This window comes from Phocoena sinus, chromosome 9 (genome assembly GCF_008692025.1).
Source record: "Phocoena sinus isolate mPhoSin1 chromosome 9, mPhoSin1.pri, whole genome shotgun sequence".
NCBI lineage: Eukaryota > Metazoa > Chordata > Mammalia > Artiodactyla > Phocoenidae > Phocoena > Phocoena sinus.
In genome coordinates this window covers 7,235,800-7,255,699 of record NC_045771.1, presented here as the reverse complement: position 1 = coordinate 7,255,699, position 19,900 = coordinate 7,235,800, and the positions used below count along the sequence as shown (strand labels likewise).

Genomic DNA, 19,900 nt, shown 5'->3' with positions numbered 1-19,900 from the left:
CCCGTTTTTAATTGGGTTATTTGTCTTTTTTGTTGAGTTGTAAGAATTCTTCGTATATTCTGCATAGTAGACCCTTTTCAGATACATGATTTACAGATATTTTCTCTTGTTCTCTGGGTTTTCATTTTCTTAATCACACACATCGTTTTAATTTTGATGAAGTCCACTTTATTTTTCTTCTCTTGATTGTGCTTTTGGTGTCATAGCTAAGGAACCATTACCTAATCCAAGGTCAGAGATTATTCTTTCCCTGTTTTTTTTCTTTTTATTGAAGTATAGTTGACTTTATATATATGTACACACACATAAATTTATTTCATTTTTGGCTGCGCTGGGTCTTCGTTGCTGCGTGCGGGCTTTTCTCTAGTTGCGGCTAGTGGGGGCTACTCTTCATTGTGGTGCACGGGCTTCTCATTGTGGTGGCTTCTCTTGTTGCGGAGCATGGGCTCTAGGCGCGTGGGCTTCAGTAGTTGTGGCACACGGGCTCAGTAGTTGTGGCTCGTGGGCTCTAGAGCGCAGGCTCAGTAGTTGTGGCACACGGGCTTAGTTGCTCCGTGGCATGTGGGATCTTCCCGGACCCACAGGGGATTGAACCCGTGTCCCCTGCATTGGCAGACGGATTCTCAAGCACTGCGCCACCAGGGAAGCCCTGACTTTTTATTGAAGTGGAAATTAATACATTAGCTTCAGGTGTACAACATAGTGATTGGTTATTTTTGTACATGTTTTTTCCCTATTGGTTCGTACTAGCAACCTGTCAAAATCAATTGGCCATAGATGTATGGGTTTCTTTCTGGATTCTCAATTCTTCTCCACTGATCTAAATGTCTATTCTTATGCCAGTACCACATTGTCTCGGTTACTGTTGTTTTGTAGTAAGTCTTGGAATTGGGACATCCAACTTCGTTCTTTTTCAAGATTGTGTTGGCTATTCTGGGTCCATATGAGTTTCAGAATCAGCTTGTCCGTTTCTGCAAAAAAGGCAGTTGGAATTAGGATGGGGATTGTATTAAATCTGTAGATTGGAAGGAGAATTGCCATCCTAACAATATGAAGTCTTCTGTGAACATGGACGTCTTTCCATTGATTCGGACTGTCTTTTATTCTTTTTAAACTGTGTCTCATATTGGTAGTTTTCATTATGGAAGCCTTTACACTTCTTTGGTTAAATTTATTCCTAAGTATTTTAAGTTTGATGCTATTGTTAATGGAATTGTTTGTTCATTGCTGGTGTGTAGAAATATAATTATGTATTGAACTAGTATCCTGCAACCTTGCTGAACTCATTTATTCTAACATTTTTTGTGTGGATACTTTAGGGCTTTTTTAATATGTGACCATGTCATCTGCAGATGCAGATGGTTTTACTACTTACTTTTCCTATTTGAATGCCTTTTATTTATTTTTCTTGCCTAATTGCTTTGGATAGAATTTGCAGTACATTGTTGAATAGAAGTGGTAAGAACAGGCATCCTTGTCTTGTTCCTGATCTTGGGGGAAGCCTTACAGTCACTTAAGTTTCTCTTAGATGCTGTTTACTAGACTGAAGAAATTCCCTTCTATTCCTAGTTTTTTGTTTTGTTTAGTTTCGTTTTGGTTTTAGTGTTTTTATTATGAAAGAGTGTTGGATTCTGTTCAAACGCTTTTTCTACTGCATTGAGATAACTATGTGCTTTTTGTCTATTAATAATGGTGCATTATGTTGATTTTTTTTTTTAATGTTGAATCACCCTTGCATTCTTGGGATAAATACCACTTGGTCATGGTATATAATGCTTTTTATATGCTGCTGGAATTTATATGTTTGCTGGAATTTTCTTGAGGATTTTTCCATCTTTATTCATAGGAAATTGGTCTGCCATTTTCTTTTGACGATTTTGTCTGGTTTTGGTGTCGGGCTAGTACTGGCCTCATAGAATGTGAATTAGGAAAGCCATTTATTTTTGAGTCCTGCTTCAAGTTAGTCCAGAATACATTCTCAGTTTCTAATAACAAAACGAATCTGCTTCTCTGCACGCAGGAGCGTTCTTCATTCCTCACTCCTCACCAGAAGGAGGAGGCTTCCGTTAGGGTGGAGGCTTAGGTTGCCCCCAGACCCTGGTGTGGGGCTCTGCCCTCAGTCGGGGACCTGCTTTTCGGAGCTGAGCTCCCCACCGGCCCCTGAGCCAGTTTTTAGTGCAGAGCCGGCTCCCCGTGAGGGGCTGACCCCTCCCCTGCCCTCCACAATAGGAGTCAGCTTGGCTCAGGAAGGCAGCCTCTGCATCCGTGCCCCGGGCGTGGCCAGCAGCGTCCTCATCCTGCCCTGGACTCCGGGCCAGTCACCACACTAGAGGCCTCTCCAGCTCTCCGTGACCAGGATGGGCTTCCCTTACGTGGGGGGCGGCCCTTTCCGTCCAGGGAGGAGGGGCTGCGCATGTGAGCGGCCTGGTGACTGTCCGATTCCATGGGATCGGGAAGCTGTGGAGCTAAAGGAGAGCTGAGAATCGGTTGACCACCCGCTCTTGGGGGGAGGAAGCGGCCCAGAGGCCACACGACGGGCTTAGAGTTCACCAAAGGTGGGTCAGCGGCAGGGTGGCGGGCACCATCCCCGTCCTGTTTGTGAGCAGACGGTGTTGTCCGTCGTGTCCGGGCCCATGACACTCCCTCTGCTCATTCTCTGCGGTGATCGGTGTTCAAGATGCGCCGTCAGGCATCTAAGAAGATTTAGTCAAAGAAATGAGTTATGCGCAATTTCTAATATTTGCAGTAGAATTGTCAGTTTTAATACTGGGTGATCAAGAGCAGAAAGGGGTTGATTTCACTTTTAGGAGTAGGTTTTGGGGACCCTGTAAGAGGCACCATCGCTCTTTTTCCTCCGGGCATATTCTACTTCAGTGACTATTATTTTTCCATAGAAGAATGGACTGTGGGACTGGGGCTGTGGTTCTTATTACAAAGAAAAATGCATTTTCTCTTTTCTCTTTAATTGCAGGACATCTTGGCACAAGTCCTACAGATTTTATTGAAGTCAAAGTTATTGGTATGTTTGTGTACTTTTTATGTTAAGCTAGAAGAAAGCCTTTTCCTGAGATTATGTAGTAACAGTTGTTTTCTTATAGGTCTTGGAAGACGAAAATGCAAATGTTGATGAGGTGGAATTGAAGCCAGATACCTTAATAAAATTATATCTTGGTTATAAAAAGTAAGGAAAATCTAACAAGTAGACGGTCCTAGGCCGTAGACTTATCCCCTGACCCCCAGTGCACTTACTGGTGTCACCTCAGATGGGGGGCTGTGAGCACGGTGCCAGGCCTGGCAGGCCTTTGACAGGGTCCTGATTCCCTCTGACCCATCCTGGGTGGGTCTCCATTTGACTCTTTCAGTTTTGGGGTTTTTCTTCTATTGGCAAATAAATAAGTCTCCTTAAATGGCTCGCCTGGAAAGTTTGGACCTCTGTGTCCCAGTGTCTTGATTTTATTTCACTTGACAGAGTTTGGGAGAGCCGGTTAAGGAACTGAATTTCCTGCGATACAGACGTCCTGCTGCTGGCAGAGCAGGAACCCGCCCTGCGGAGAGCTAGGGGCTTTTCAGAGAGATGAGTGTGGCAGGGAAGCGGGAGACGGTCGGTCACACTCTCCACCCTCCGTCCGGGGAGCAAAGCACCTCTTAAAGATTGAAAACAGAAAGAAGCCTTTACTGCGTGCCTTTTAAAACAATAGTGATTGGTTTCCTCGATTTTCTTGACAGTAAGAAATTAAGGGTTAACATCAATGTGCCAATGAAAACGGAACAGAAGCAGGAACAAGAAACCACACACAAAAACATCGAGGAAGATCGCAAGCTTCTGATCCAGGTGACACTGGGTGCCTGTCCCCTCGTGTGGGAGGTGGCCGCCGCGGCTGGGGTGGCGCTTCCTCTGGGCTGTGTGTCCTGTGACTTGGGAGTGGTGGCCAGGATGATGGATGGTTCTGGATGGAGTAGATGGAATAGTCGATGAAATAGATGAGAGCAAATACCTGTGGTGAGTTACTAAGATGGGAGGGAGGGAAAGTTGTTTAGTGCAGGGTCAGGCGGCTTCCGTGGCTTCGAAGACTGAACTTTTTCTCATTTTAAAAGTGTTTTCTACTTGGGTTAAATTGCTAAAATTGCTGCTCATAAGACCGAAACATTTTAATGTTCGTTGTGTTGGCGCTGAAACTTAAGTAGATGGAGTCGGCGCCCTGCCCGCTCCGCCCTGCGCTGTGCTTGTTACCTGTTAGGAAATCGTAGTTCTCTGCGTGTTTGGCAGCCTTATTGCTAGTTCTTCTTAATTATTACGGCTAAGTTCTTATAACTCTGTTAAACACATTTGTTTTTCTTTCCTTGGTCACACAGGCGGCTATTGTGAGAATTATGAAAATGAGGAAGGTTCTGAAGCACCAGCAGTTACTTGGAGAAGTGCTGACCCAGCTGTCCTCAAGGTTCAAGCCTCGGGTCCCAGTAATTAAGGTACAAGAATTACATAGCAGAAGCATTCAGATTACATTTCAGAAGCCAAAAGAGGTAACCAAACTAGGTTGATTGCTATGTCGCGAAGAAGGAACTTGGCTTAGTCACGTATAATAGGTTTCTGCAAAAGAAAATAGGATGAATTTTTCAACGTTTTATTGAAGCGCGTACACAGAGAAGGGCAAAATCCTCAGCATTCAGCTTGCTGACCTTGGCAAAGCGATCGAGCCTCGCGCTCCCTCCCGGCCCGGTAGCCACGCCCTGGTGTCACCACCGCCGCGTGTGTCCTACGCCGCCGGAAAGCACTTTGCCGCCTTGAACTCTGCCCAGAGGGTCTTGAGAGTCCCGCCCTCCCGCGTCTGCCGAGCCCGCCGGGGAGGCGGTCTCCATGGATGTGTGGCTCGTTGCTCTGGGTCCCCTGGGTGGCCCGCGGCCCCTGGGCACACTCGCGGCTCGTTTCTGGTTGCCGTCATTTCAAACAGAAACTGGGCGGCAGGTACCGCGGGGCGGGTGCGGCTGGAGGGACGGGAGCCGCGGGGGCGGGGCTCCGGGCGGGGAGGCGGCGGTGCCCCAGGGATGGAGGGAGGTCCGTCTCCGTTCCGACCCTGAACATGTTTTTCTTTCCCTTTCACTACCTCTTCCTCTTCTAAAAATGGCGCCCAGAAATGCATTGACATTCTGATCGAGAAGGAATATTTGGAGCGAGTGGATGGTGAAAAGGACACCTACAGTTACCTGGCCTAACCCTCCTGGAGGGGTCTGACCGCGGCGCAGCCCCTCATCCCGTGGGAAGGATGGAGACGAGGCGGCGGCGGCGGTGGCGGCGGCGGCGGCGGCGCCACGCGGACCTCCTGCTCGGCCCGAGGCCCAGGCTCCCATCGCGGGCTCGGGGCGATGAGAACTGCTCAGGATCGCCACACTTCACGTCTGTAAATACGGACACCGACGCCATTTAAGCTAATTTAAGACCAGAGGGGATGGAACCTTCCTCGCTGAGGGCTGCATGCTTCTGCATCCAATCAACCCATTGGCCACGTGAATGACAGCGGCCGGCCGGGCGGCCCTTCGGAGGCCGGCAGCGCCTGGAGAGCAGGTCTGAATGGACCCACGTGTAATCCGCTATGAAAAACCATTTGTATAGTGTGTTTCATTTTTTAATGTGTGAAAATAAAGAAAATTAAAGGATTTCTGTACAAGTCGCATTTGGTTTTGTTTTTAAGTTTTACTAATTTCTATATGTAAATAAAAGACATAATGATTGTGCAAACGGGTATTCCCAGTGTCTTCCTGAGGCCCCAAGGGCTGCCCTCCTGAGATTGGCCTTTGTAAGCTCTTCCCATCTTAAGCCCTTTGTCGTCTTTTTCTCCTCGACGCTTGTGCTCAGCCCCGCGATTTCCTCCAGCGACTGAACGGCAGCTCCCAGGCCTCAGCGCCTCCCATGGCTTCTCTGTGGACACTTGCAAGGCTGGACGGGGTCATCCCGACACCTCCCGTGGGAAGAGTGGCCCCTGTTCCCGGGCGCTGGTCACGAGTGCGGCTTGGGGACCGTGTCTACCACCAGCGCCTCCCTCCTGCTTCCGACCAGTTGTTCAAAGGACAGTCACTCCTCATCCGCGGTCCTGGGGTTGGCGATGTACCACTGTCACTCGGCCCCCAGGCGGTCACTTCCCGGCCCGAGGACAGAAGGAACAGGAGGTGGGAGCAGAGGCCCCGGGGAAGGCTCAGTCTCGGGAGCTTCGTGGTCCCCATAAACCACAGGCAACTCCCGCGACGTGAGACGTGAACATGTTTGTCCACACCTGTGCGGTCCCTACCTGCCCGGAGGCCAGGTTCCGAGAGCAGGGCCGGAGGAAGACGCCAAAGCTAAGTCCTTACAGTTTCTTGGACCAATCTGGCACGTAACAGGTTAGTTTTAAAAAATTAAAAGTTAAACAGGTTATTAAAAGGAGTAGTAGTAATAGACTAAGCACTTGTGTAATGGTGTCCACTCTTTGTTTTTCTAGTACATTCTTCTCTTTCAAACAATCATAAAAGATTCCCAGTGTGAACCAGGCAAAGAGCATTGCCACCACCCCAGGGGACCATCCCTCCTCCCCCCAGATCCAGCAGTGCCCTGGGGCTCCGAGGACGGCCTCACTGCCCGCGAGTCCCGGCTGAGACCACAGCTCTGCTTCTCCTCTCAGCAGTCCATCCGCCTCCGCGACTAACCTGCTGTAAGTAACCACCATGGAGCCGGTTGCCCAGCTTGTGTCTGAGTCTCATCGAGAGTGGGAAGGTAAATTTTAATGAGATTTTGCTGCTGTCTCGAGTTCCTCCAGGATGAAGAGTGCCTTTGGTAAGACCTAGGACATCTGTGGGCAAAGGCAGACTGACGGTAGGTGATTGGGTGGTTCCCTCCCATCCTCAGATTCAGTACCTGTACCTGCCCCACCCCCCTCACACTTGGTAACTGTCCTGTTTAATGGGTGTGGAATAAAAAGCAGCTCAAGACTTTGTGCCTCTATTCCCTAAACCATATCCTAGCCTAACAAGGATGGCCGAGGCCTCCAAATATAAGCCATGAGAATTGAGTTTCCTGCATTTTTCAGGGTAACTTCAATAGTAAGTAGCTTCCGAACCTACTTAGGGACAAATGCCCAGGCCTTCTGAAAGCCGTTTGATGCACAGCTGCTACAGGAAGTCCATGCCCTGGGGGAGGGATGGTGGACGGCAGCCCTGGCAGAACCCACAGGAGTTGGTCGGTTGAAGGAAAACCATGTTCCAGGCTATCACTGTGGTACCGTGGTCTGAGGGAACCATTTCCTCTCGCCTGGGAGGGGAGCAGGCAAGGTGGGGCCTCTCTCTCCTGGACTGGGCTCTTGGACCTCACGTCTGCGTTAATGCAAACTGCCAGGCAGTCACCCGGCAGTCCCTTTGTGAGAAGCAGCCAGGGACGCCAAAGTACAGGCCTAAGTAACAGGTGCAGGGAGAATGAGATGCAGGACCAAGAGGCACCGGAATTTAAAATATTTGTACTGACGGAGCATTTTAAGATGGCCCACCTATTTGTTGAGGTATCTAATTTTCCTTTGAAAGAAATTTAAGATTTTACCACACCCAGATGAAAAAATCCAACATGCTGACCCATCTGAACTGAATCCCCCTTCTAATGAAGACAATTTCTTTTTTTTTTTTTTTAGGAATGGCAATAGCTTGTCTGGACGATTTGATTTTATTTACACGAATTTCATCTCCAGTAGCAGCACAGTGACCTGGTCATAATAGGTGAGTGTGGATGGTTTTTTATAAAACCTCTTTCTGGAGGTGCGGTTCACATACCAAAAGCTGTGCGGGTTTGATGTATTGGACCATTTCTAACACCAGGTGCTACATACACCCGTCACTGGAATTGCTTGTAACAGGTTGGAGGAACAAGCAAGCATTTATTTGAGCTTATTCCAGTAAGAGCCCAAAGCTCACACAACTTCTGGCAGAATACTTACGTTCTTCAAAACGTCCACATGTGAAATCCCTCTTGACGACCCATCTACAAATCGAAATTACACGATGTTAGTTGACTTTTGGTGGGTGCGGGGGCAGAGGTGGAAATCGGGACTTTTGAGTCACTGACTGGATTCAGTGAAGGCTGGAGGGTGAATGATTCAGACAATATCAAAAAATAATTAGCGGGACTTCCCCGGCGGTCCAGGGGTTAGGACTCCCACGCTCCCACCACAGGGGGCATGGGTTCGCTCCCTGGCCGGGGGAGCTAAGATCCTGTATGTCACCCAGCACAGCCAAAAAATAAAAAAAGAGGAAGCAGTTTCCAGGTAGATAATTATAAATTTTTTATAAATTACAAAATATTGAAGAGAATTTAGACACACGGAACCGTGTTGTCATGGCGCCTTCAGATTTGCCTGGGGCAGTTTACTCTGAGGCTGAGGTGCTGCCTGTATTTGGACATCAGGACTGCGGTCAGACATGTGGGCCCTCATGACCATCAGGGGAAAAGCTTCAGGACTACAGACACTGACCAGCTGGGCAGCCTGTTGTCGGGTTCTTTATCCTCAATGAACAATGGGTGGTATCCCTAAACCATGGAAACTATTTGAAACGTATCCATATCTTGTGATAACTTGTTACACTCATCTCATCCTACTTAGGCGTCTGTTTTCCCTGGTAGGGAACTAACCACCAGGCTTACCCACATACAAAGTCAATTACCACCTCGGTGAGGGGAGCAAGGGGAAGGGAGAAAAGCACGTACTTAAACTTAGCTTTTGCCAATTTTCTCTGTTAACTGGGTATTTGAATACATTGTGTCAAGCTCTGTGCTCTTTTCCCCCATTACAGATAAAGGAAGATCTAGAGCTGCCTGGACCTAAGGACGCTCTTGATCACATGGGATGTAGCCGTGGCTGCGTGTCAACAGCGTTTCTGGTCAGAATCTCTGTGTCCACGAGGTCAGTGGGTAGGTTACTGGAGGTACATTGCAAATCAGGGTACAAAGCCTGCTGTGCACCGAGAATACACACCAGCTGGTGCTCGCAAGGACTGCCGTCCCTCAGTACACCTGCTGTCTTTCTGCTGCATTTGGGTCTCTGGTGTATTAAACGAGCAGAACCTACCTGAACTCAAGGACCCACCTCCCGGTGTTGGCGTCTGGGGACAGGTCGGGAGCTACACATAGTAGAAAAGTTGTGGCTGGAATGAGCTCTGTCAGTAGCTGCTGTTGGGGGCAAGTCATCCCTGGGGTGTCCTGAACAGGCCCACGTGCAGCAGGGAACAGACGGGCTCCGCTGGGGCTGAGTGCCAAGGGCGAGATGCGGTGATCAGGCAAACGCGGGGTGACCCTCTGTGAACAGGTCAGTGACAGGCGGCCGAGTGCAGGTCCTGCTTCCTGGGTGGGGCGTGGGGACAGGACATCCCAGCAGGGTGGCAGAGAAGAATGACACACGAGACTAGCCCCCAAGGCCGGGTCTCTTCGCTGCCAAAGCCAAGGGGCCCAGGAACTGTATGCCAGGACTCGGGTGGCTATGGCTTGTGCATGGATGCGGTGGAAACCAGTCTTCTCAGCATCTGTGTAACTGCAGAGGAAGGTGAGTTTTGACTGAGCTTCCCGTTAACCATTACCACGTTATAAACCGATGAAAATATACCAAACTCTAGAAGAGGCAGCTACACACCCGGGCTGACGACAGCCGTTTGGGCTCTCCCACCATGACGGCGTCACTGTGCCACCGCCGCCTGGCCCGAGGAGCAGCGCCACCTCCTTGGGACGTAAGAAAGAGGGTGTTCTTATTACTTCTTCAAGGAGGTATGAACCTAGTCTGGCTATATCCCCGTCGTATCTGAAGGGCTGTACCTAGACTCGTGGGATTTAGAGCTAGAGCGGTTCTCAGAAGTCGCTTCATCCGATTGTCTGTTGTTTCACGTGGAGAACGAGGCTTAGCGGGTACGTAGCTGCAGGCCTCTCAGCAGCCGGGGACGTGCCCCACCCTGGCCTCAGATGCCAGCAGGGAGTCCCTTATTAAATTGTAACGTGTATTATTGGTAGTATGTTTATATGTAGGCGTATATTTGTTATATTTGGTATTAACTTGCCTAATAAATAGGCAGTATTAGTGAAACCAAGATTTCAGTAGGATGGCTACTGGAAAACCAAAGGAGTTAAATGTTTTTCCCATTAGACTCAGTCGTCCTTTTCTAAAATCAGCTGAGGAAGCTGTGTGACAGATGACAACGACCAGGAGAAGTTCAAGTATTCTTTATTCAAAGTTGAAAAATGTACCACACTGCATTATTGCAAAAATTCACTGGTACAAAACACTTTGCAGCTGGTGAGAAGGCAATAAAAAGTTGATTTTTAAACTCATCACTATAAATTATTCTTACAGTACTTAGCAAATTCAGAATTTCAAACTGCATTTTCTTTTTCTAAATCGCCCACAGTACTCGAGGTTCCTGAAGCTAAGGCAGCTGTTCCAAGAGGAGAAGGGGGGAGGTAGCAGACGTCAAGGGATTTCCATTTCTCTTTCGATGCCCACGTACTTGAGGGCGTCAGCCTGGCTGTATCTGAAACAAACAGCAAGAAAAAGGGGTGAGTGCCCTCCAGCCCGGGGTGAGATCCAACACAACCCAGTCCGCTTAGTTGAGTGTGCTGCACTCACACGTCCACAAGGAAAAGCACACACGCACCCTGTTACACAGCTGCATCATTGGGCCAATTCCAGTTGCAAAGTGGACGGAACTGGTAGTACAACCCTTCCCCAGTACTCTCCCCAGCCAGCCCTGTGCCCCTGAAACCATCCTCCAGCGAAGGCAGGCCTAACACGGGGAAGGCAAAGTAACTGCGATGCGGCAGAGCCCTGACTTGGGCCCTTAGTCCACAGGGCCCAGGAGCAGCCAGAGCTGGCCATGCCCCGCCCCCCCCACCCCCTTGAAGAAAGAACGGGACAGAGGCCACAAGAGGCACCTGCGACCTCCACTGCCGGCTGGAACCTACACTGCACCCAAAGGAAGGTCTACCAGCTGCCCCTCACTCAGAGCTAGGGGGGGCTGTGGCTTCGTAACCTCCCACTAAAGATCTGGGTAGATCTCGCCTTCAGCTGTGCCGCAGTTTGCCATTGAAAGCGGCTACACACGGGCCCCAGTTTACGACAACTCAGCACTCGAGAAACAGCTTCTGGATGGGATGTACATTCAGCCACAGGATTCGTTTAACTAGACAGTCGTCTGAGTGCATTTAAATAAAAATTACAGAACTTGTCAGTTTATCCCCCAGAGCTTGACAGTAGAGACTGCCGGCCGGCGTGCCTTTTCCCGCAGAAAGGATCCCCAAAGGTAAAAATGCAGCTTTCTGTGGTTTTTTTGACGTATGTTAAAGCATTACTTGTATAATGGAAACTACGTTACCAAACTCCCACCACTGCCCATGACAAATAACGACCAGAACTCTGTCCCTCTAACGACAGAAGCCCCAGCCTGGAGCTGGACCAGAGAGGAAAAGCCCTGGCTGACTCTAGAAATGTACTGTTACCAACCTGTAATCAAAAAACAGCTCTTCACCAGTCTGGATGGCTCTCTTAGCAAAAATCCCTATCCTGTGATCGCCGTTAACCATCATCACTGCAGAGAGAGACGCCGGGGTCAGTGAAGTCGGCGCAGGAGAGCTGCTGACCGTTCACGTAACAAGTGTCAACCCAGACCACTCAGGTCAGCCTGCGGCACCTCCACCTCCGGGGACACCTACCTTTTGCATAGCAGTTTGGATTTACTGAGTGATTTGCAAAACGAATTTTGTTACCCTTGCGGGTTGCATCCACCACAAAATCTAAAGAGAAAAAATAAGCACAATCCGGTAAACAATTTCAGCTACACAGCTCAGTAAACACAAAGTTACCGTGATTCTGGAAATACAACTGGTTATACTTCTTCAGGGTTTGCCTTCAAAAGCAAATCATTCAACCAACTTCACCTAGTATGAAATGACATTTGGAAGAAAATGTTCTCTAGGTAAAAATTCATCAGTGATTCCAGACAGTTGTATCAGCTGTAAGTATGTGTTACTGACCAAAGCATGGCAGAAAATAAAATCTAACTAAATTCTTCCCTTCACATTTTAAATTATTAGTTTTTTTCATTATTCCCATTTATGGAACACATTCATGGAAGAACCCACTCTACCTGCTTCAGCTGAGAGACCCCCCTGCATAGCTTGGGTGGGACGTGCACACCCCCAGCGGGGACCGGGCCACACCACAAGCTTTCCACCCAGGATCAGCATCTGCACGCAGCGCCCTTCTACCCTCCCTGTCCTCTGAGGACCCCCAGGGACGTCGTGGAGATGCTGCACGAGGCCTTGCTCCACACCCTTCCCAGGTCAGAGGCACTAACCGGAGGAGGTGGGCCCAGCCGACTGGTACCTGTGGCAAGAGGGGCACGAGAGGAGAGCCAGGCAGTGAAGCCAAGGAGCGGCCCGGGGCCGGGGCAGCGATCTCTCCCTGCACACAGAACCCCCTACGGCTCAGGGAGCCTCCACCTCCGCCCCCAAGTTACACTCATCCAACCTGGCTGGCTTCCCAGCAAACAGCCCATTCCTTAGCCCAGGCCGGGGGCTCCTTCCAACCCTGTAGACACTGGGGGCCCCTAATGTCGTTTCTGATACTCAAGCCACCAGAAGGGGCCCGTGCAACCCGGGAACCAAATGCACTCTAATTCATCAACATACCATTGTTCAAGTTGAAGAGAAAGCTGCACATGTATTTATCATATACTTTCCCTCTTCTGTCCGCTTCATCTTGAGAAATAATCTAAAAGGAAGGACGTGGGGGAGGTTTTGCAACAGGTGAGCCTGGTAGGAGAACACACACCAGCTCATCAGGAACAGTTGGGACCTTGAAGGGGTCACTGTGGCCAGTTTCTCTCTTTGTCAAAAACAGTGATATTTTAAGGACTCTAACTTAGAAATATTGAATACTTCCACATTTAAAGTAACTATGCTTGGAGAAAGTGATGAACAAAAGTCTTTTTACTCAGTACAAAATACAAACCGGGTGGGTTAATCGCACAATGAAGCCAGCCCCAGGGTTTTTCCTAACTTAGGTCCTTATCAACTAGGCTGTGGATTAAGTAGGACAGACTCCTCATTTTCAAGCTCTTGTTCTCCCCCTTGTCCCCAGGTGATAAAAGCTAACTGTGACAAGGACTGAAGCCGTGTAGCTTAACTTCCAAACCAACCAAACCCACAAGCCCAAGCTGAAAAGGCATTTTAAATTCACTTCTCATCAAACCCAACGGACTTGCCCAATGAAAATCAGTCCAAAGCAAAGCGAGTACAGATGACGCCCGTGAGCATCCCTCTGTCTGCAACTGGATGGCTGTGCCTTACCTCTCCACAGTATTCCGAGATGAATTCGTTTTTCTGTACAGGATCTTTGATGAAAATCCCCCAGCCTGCCACATCAGATGGTGCCAGCAGTAAATGCTAGAGAATAATAAACACAGTCATATAATCAGAGGGGAGTGAAGACGGACAAATCAGACATGGGATGAACCAGGGTAATTCAACCACAGGTGGGGGAAGAGGTAAGCTCCCCCGCGTTACCAAAGGGCTTGACAAACTGCAAGAACCACGTTTTGGTTTTTGTAAATCAAGTACAGAGCCTAAGTATCCTCTGTCTCTCTCAGAAATACGACGTCACCTATGCTGGTGCGAGTCCCTCCGACTGCGGTCCTTGCACGAGGCATCCTGACATGCTGCACCATTTGCCTCCCTGTCCGTCCTTCCGCCCTTGACTTCCTGGACTTCACGTGCAACGTGCCTGTCACACAGGGACCCCTTGCTCCTCCTCTGTCCGTGCGTGCCCCCTGCACCTCCCCAAGGCGGCCTCTATCACCACCTCCTCCGGGTCCAGTCCCAGCCCCCGTGGGGCCCTCTCCTGGCTCTTCACCAGCTTTTATTCCTCCCGAAGCGCTGCCCTTCCCTCCAGGGCACTTTTCTCTTGGGCGCATCCTTCCACAGCCCTTCCTCACGACAGCACGAAACACCACCACGAGGGGTGGCACGATCCCGTGGGCCAGCATTCTGTTCTTAGCGGATGCCAAGATGGCTGATCACTGCTGTCGCTTCTACCGTTAGTCCATCGTGGCTCATTATTACGCTTTCATTCCAAGTATCCTCGTGGCCTCGAAAAAGACTCCTGGATCCCCAGGTTACCGATCTATGCTTGTTCTGACTCAGCCTACACTCCCTGTCGGGGAAGAATTAACCAAGTACCTTCCTGGCCAGCTAAATACCGTTAAGCAAATGAAACCCCGTTGGTAAAAAGTATCTACACAGTTTTCTGTTTTAGGAGGTAGAAGATGTGTAGAAAGACATGTCACCATGAGGATTATCCACTTTCTGAACAAACTGAAGGAGGGGTTTTTATCATACAGTGGGAAAGTACAGGATTGAGGGAGAAATGGGAGTTCTCAGGGCTGAATGGGTGTCCCCGGGAAACCACGCCAGCATCACTGTGATGTGAGGACCTAGAGTAAAACCGTCTGAACGCCTGATAGCAGGCGTTTTGGCCACAGCCAAAAATATAAAGCCAGTGCCATAAACAGAACTTCCAGTAGAGTAGGACTGACAGTACAGCAATCTCAGTTACATTACACACTAGTTCACGACCCTAAGAGAGAGCGTGCCGTGTGCACACGGGGTGGTCACTCACGGCACAGGGTCCGGGGCCGGAACGCCTGGCTGAGTTCCCGCTCCTTTCCTGACAAGTCTCAGAAGGTTGGGTTTAACGATTATTCCTAATTCAGGGAGTTAGGAAGACTAATGAGTAATACACAAAGTGCTTAGACCAGGGCCTGCTCTATATTAAATAATAAATGTCAGCTATTATTATAAAAATGATTAACTGAAGAAACCTATCATCTACCTTAAAAAACCAAGATACTGATAGTACCCTAAAAACTAAGATACTACCTTAAAAAACTAAGTTTCTTTTGGTCAACAATAAACTCCCTGGTTGCAACAAGTCAAGTCCATGCAATGCCCAGGCTTCAGTTATGTAATTCCTGCCTGTGTTATTTTCAAGGTTATTACAGAAACTACTGTGGGAAGTCCCATCTTCTACTCTGTGCAAAAAGGAACCCAGAATACTATTTGATAAGAATGGGTCTCTCTGTTCTGACAGGAACACCACTGATTTGCTCTAAGGAGACTAGATAAACCACTTGTTCTATTAACTAAACTTAAAAAAGAAAATCGAATTATCTATTAAACAACTCGAAAAATACCTCTTATTCAAATCCGATACCATTAACAGCTGCTTCTCAGGGTTGACTGGTTCATCCTATACCAAACTATTCTACAGAAAAATCAACCATTTTCCTTTTATCAGCTGTACCATTCAATAATCACTTTTTTGCCCCAGCTAAACGGTCTAAGACTATCCTGACTTTGACATCTCTCGGAAGCCCACCAACAACGATCCCGCCCTACCTTCTTAGAGCCCCGCTGAATGCTACAGTTCTTGCAGGACACGTTTTTACTGTCCCAGTGGTCAGCAGCTCCACAAGTAAGACAGAGGTCGGGGTCACACTCTCGGACAGCCAGGTAGCACGGGCACTGCTTGGTGTTGCACTGGGCTTTGCAGCGGCATCCCGGAAAGCGGTTCTGACCTTCAGAGAGATGTTCTTCGTCAGACGAAAACCTTGCCTAATGGTGCAGCTCAAGTCTGGTGCTAAGGCCCTGATTAATGCACGGAGGCCTCACAACAACTGTATTATCCCACCGTACACGTGAGGAAAGGGAAGTAACAGGAAAGCTGAAGCTGTCCATCCTGAAGGAGATCACTGAGTTCCTGTCCCCCCTTTTTTGTTCGTTAGATGGCATGTGTACTTACAGTTCTTTGATTTATAAAACAGGTGTGAAGGAAGGATTTGGACTACGTAATATCCATGGATCTCAACCACTCCGATAGTCAGAGTTCTAGGTGCTTCCTTGGTATCCAGGCTTCAGTGCAGTTTCATTAAATCATTAGTCACTACCCTGATGCTACACATGCCTGTGTTCTGAAGACTAAACCCACCTAACTCTTAACAGTTTCTGGTGTCCAAAAAGTATTTGGGTAGCTATTTCTAGAGTCCCCTTCCATTCTGTGTCAACTCTACTATGATTTAAGTTAAATGATCAAGGGGGAAAAAATAAAAGCTCCTTTAACCCACATTCGCCTAAACCTGCCCACATACCCGCCTCAGCCAGGAGGCTGGCTGGAAAGAGGCCCAGAGCCACTCCTGGGCGCCATGCATGCTCGTGGTGTAAGTGAATTTCCCAAAGGGAACAGCACGCAGGAGCTGCCGTGTCCTTGTGCCAATTGAGGTTACAGTTTTAAATTGCTGACCAACGGCCTATTGAATTCTCACGTAATCACATCAAGACAACATACTTACACTCTGAACTACATTGACAAAACTTTTCACAAAAATTCTGGGCTATCACACAAGGGCACGAGCTGTCGCAAGGCTGCCGCGGGTGGTCACAGGGCTGGTAGTTGTAAACATGGTTGGAGGAGCCGTCTGCACAGAGAAAACAGCACCACGTCAGTCCAGAGAGCGGCAAGGGGAGCACACGCCCGACAAGCACATGCTCTCCCCGTGGCCCTCCGAGCTTAGCGGGTTGTCTTTCCGTGTCTGCAACGTCACACACACTGTTTACAAGAGGTCAGCAGAAATGAGCCCCACCCGCCAAGAGCTCGGGAACCCCGGGGCACTGTCACACACACCTCAGTCAGGTTCCCAGAGTCGTTCTCCTCTAACCGACTGGAAATTAATCAACAGACGGCCTCCGTTTAATGCACTTCTGTGCATTAAACTTCAGTGCACCGAAGTCGGTTATATTAGAATATCCCAAACTCTAATCCAATTACTATTCTAAGACACGAGAAGTAGACCCTGAGTTACTAATGAAGCTGAACGGAAAGATGCCAACCCTTCTTCAGCTGTATCTTTCTGCAGTGTGCAGCCCACAACCTGCAAAACACAAAGGAAGGAAACATCACCCCCGTGACCCTGGGACGCACGGTCAGCCACACGTCAACAAGCGCAACTTAAACGCGTCAACCTGTGCCATGAACGCGGCAGGGCTCTTAATCCAAGTGACTATGAAAGAGGAGTCACACGCCACCCCGCTCACACCTGGCGCAGGTGTGGAGCAACGTGGGAACAGCCTAAGGGCTGTGGCCTCAGACAGCCAGCCCGGCCCCCTGGGGCAGGTTTATTCTAGTGTGGATGGTACCGGCACAGCACACCTGCTCCAATTTCTGGACTCTTGCATCATTTCAACTGAGCTACACGGTCAGAGAGAATCCAAGCAAAAAATGCAGAGGCGTCTACTAAAGCCTAAATTAAGCTGTAGACAATTTTTGAAGCATAATTTAGATGTTCCCTTACCCAACACCCAACTATGTTTCTCTCTAAAAAGAAAAAAAGGACCGGGTGGTGGTTACAGCAAGTAGTCCATCCAGCCTCCACACATCCGAGCCGGCCTGACACCTTCACTGCCCCCGTCACTCGCTCACCCAGGCCGATGGCAGGGTGGGCGTGGAAAACTCAGGCTCCTATTTATTTATTTATTTTGGCTGTGCCAGGTCTTAGTTGCGGCACGGAGGATCTTTATTACGTCATGCAGACTCTTAGTGGTGGCATGTGGGATCTAGTTCCCTGACCAGGGATAGAACCCGGGCCCCCTTCATTGGGAGCGCAGAGTCTTACCCACTGGACCCCCAGGGAAGTCCCAAAACTCAGGCTCCTAGAGTGAAAACCGGCCCAGAGCTCACAGCCTCCCAACATCCACACACGAATGCCAAGAAAGGGTTTATGCAGCCTTCACTGCAGAAGCTACTCAGTAATTCTTCGTAACCAAAATGTAGCACAGTAATCATAAAATTTTTATGACTCAGCACACCAAATCTCCTGACAGCCACTGTGTTCTTACAGAAAAATGCCAGCAAATGCCCACGGACACAAGACCCCAAAGGTCTACTTCTGAGGCCACTTAAGCTTCTTTCCTAATCGACGGAGTGGAGCCACCACTGCCCTCATGAGCGCCAGGCCCGCAGCGGCCTCCCCATCACGCCGCAGACTCACCGGTGTTTCCTCTTCTTCTTCCTGGGAGGGGTGTCAACGTCCTCGGCGGGGGCTGGCGCTATGACACTGGATTCTTTGACTCGAAACTCATACACCTGACAAGAGGCAAGGTCACAGGGCCGTGAGGACCATCTGTTTAAGCAAACCAGTCTCCTGCTCATCCCCACCAGAAACTATTTGTCTGTCCTGTGACGCTGCTGCGATTACACTCTTATTGAGAGTCATGAGGCTAAATCTAAATCGTTCCTGGTTTTTAAAACCCATTGCCAGAATTCCCTGGCTGTCCAGTGGTTAGGACTCTGCACTTACACTGCAAGGGACACAGGTTCAATCCCTGTTTGGGGAACTAAGATGCCATGTGCCATGCAGCGTGGCCAAAAAACAAACGAATGAATAATAAAATAAGATAGAACCCATTGCCAGCTAACCTAAAACATCTAAAGTTGAATGAGTAATTTCCTTTCAGTATCCTCTCAGTGAAAAAAAAATGTTTTACACCTCTTTTCAGAGGAACAGCAGTTTACTAACCACGAATGTTCGTGTTTGGACAGTGACCACGTTTCTCCATCTGAAGCTGACAGTATTTTTATCAGGCACGCTCACCTGTCGACATGTTTTGGTCCCAATCAATCTGGCGATGGCACAGAAATTGTCGTAGTACGTGCCGATGAGGACCCTGAACATGGAGGCCTCAGCACCACTCCACTCCACGTTCTCGGGGGGCTCGGCGTTGGGCTTCATCTTTATTGGTGTTTGACACCGAGAATTCGCTTCTACGAAACCAAAGTTAAGCAATGGTCAAGAAACAGCAATGGGAGGAAGGAAAGGGAAAGGGAAGGAAGTATCAGTAAGCTTTTCCCCCATGGAAACCATGAGAGCGGGCTCCCTTTAGCTCAGCCTGCTAAAATGAAAGCAAATGGGGTTACCCTACTATTACTTATGGTGTAACATAGGGCTGAAAAGACAATCCATAACATACTAGTCAGTGGTTCTAATTCTCTCTCCTAACCAAAACTACCCACAGAGCGTCAAGAGTATTCAACTGAGTGATGAGAATTTCATCATGCCCTTGTGAAAGCTGGAAAAAGGAAAGTGACCCAAAGAGTGAAAATAAACCGGATGGTCAACTTGCAAGTAACCCAGACAGATCAACACCACAGGCGAGGGCTGGGTGTGGGCCAGAAGAGAGCAGTAAGAGTCACAGCCACACAGCTCTGCTCCTGGGTTTCTCACCGTGTCTGTAACTAACCAACTGAGGGAAGTAACTAACACCTTACACGACCCAAACCTCGACAACATGAACCCTCCGAGCGGCAGGAAGACCCCGTTACCAGACGCGTCTCACCTGAGGAACTGGAGGTCTCGTCCTTCTTCTCCTCCTCTTCCTTGTCGTTGCCCTCCCCTCCGGTCTCGGTCCCTGCCTCCCTGTCACTGTCCGTGTCCTTCGACTCGAGCACGTTGGTGGTGGGGGTGCCGGGCCTGCTGCTGTTGTTGGGGAGCCGCCCTCTCCTGCGGCCGCCTGGGCGCTTCGGGGGCGTCTTTATCCGCTCGGCAGTGAGGGCGGCAGCAAACTCCTTCGCGCCCTCCTACGAAGGGGGAAAAGTGCAGACATCAGGGTAAAGTTCTGCAGCTCATTTTGGCGGAGGAGAAAAAGAAAAGGATGGCGTTAGCACGTTAGTCAAATGTATCACAGTATCCGGCTTGCACAAACAGTCGCACATCTACATACAACTGTTTTCTATCTGCTTTTGAGGGTTTGAAGATTTGCGAAAGATAAATATGGCTTCCGTACAGTGCCAGAGCAGCACAA

The 19,900-nt window shown here is 49.1% G+C and overlaps 2 protein-coding genes across 15 annotated transcripts in view; one reads left to right on the top strand and one right to left on the bottom strand.

Moving 5' to 3' along the window:
• Positions 1–5,669, top strand: part of CUL1 (cullin 1) — a 107,791-nt gene extending 102,122 nt beyond the window's left edge. For all 6 annotated transcript variants that reach the window (XM_032642341.1, XM_032642343.1, XM_032642340.1 and 3 more), the window contains exons 18-22: positions 2,972–3,019; positions 3,099–3,181; positions 3,727–3,832; positions 4,354–4,467; positions 5,131–5,669. In XM_032642341.1, coding sequence (XP_032498232.1) covers positions 2,972–3,019; positions 3,099–3,181; positions 3,727–3,832; positions 4,354–4,467; positions 5,131–5,211 — 432 coding nt within the window. In that variant the 3' untranslated portion in view covers positions 5,212–5,669. The remainder of the gene's footprint in view (positions 1–2,971; positions 3,020–3,098; positions 3,182–3,726; positions 3,833–4,353; positions 4,468–5,130) is intronic.
• Positions 5,670–10,201: 4,532 nt separating this feature from the next.
• EZH2 (enhancer of zeste 2 polycomb repressive complex 2 subunit) overlaps positions 10,202–19,900 on the bottom strand; it is a 63,475-nt gene continuing 53,776 nt past the window's right edge. For all 9 annotated transcript variants that reach the window (XM_032642346.1, XM_032642349.1, XM_032642352.1 and 6 more), the window contains 11 exons: positions 19,436–19,676; positions 18,694–18,863; positions 18,091–18,185; positions 16,934–16,974; positions 16,396–16,521; positions 15,446–15,624; positions 13,340–13,435; positions 12,680–12,761; positions 11,702–11,782; positions 11,493–11,577; positions 10,202–10,524 (listed from right to left, as the gene is read on the bottom strand). In XM_032642346.1, coding sequence (XP_032498237.1) covers positions 10,464–10,524; positions 11,493–11,577; positions 11,702–11,782; positions 12,680–12,761; positions 13,340–13,435; positions 15,446–15,624; positions 16,396–16,521; positions 16,934–16,974; positions 18,091–18,185; positions 18,694–18,863; positions 19,436–19,676 — 1,257 coding nt within the window. In that variant the 3' untranslated portion in view covers positions 10,202–10,463. The remainder of the gene's footprint in view (positions 10,525–11,492; positions 11,578–11,701; positions 11,783–12,679; positions 12,762–13,339; positions 13,436–15,445; positions 15,625–16,395; positions 16,522–16,933; positions 16,975–18,090; positions 18,186–18,693; positions 18,864–19,435; positions 19,677–19,900) is intronic.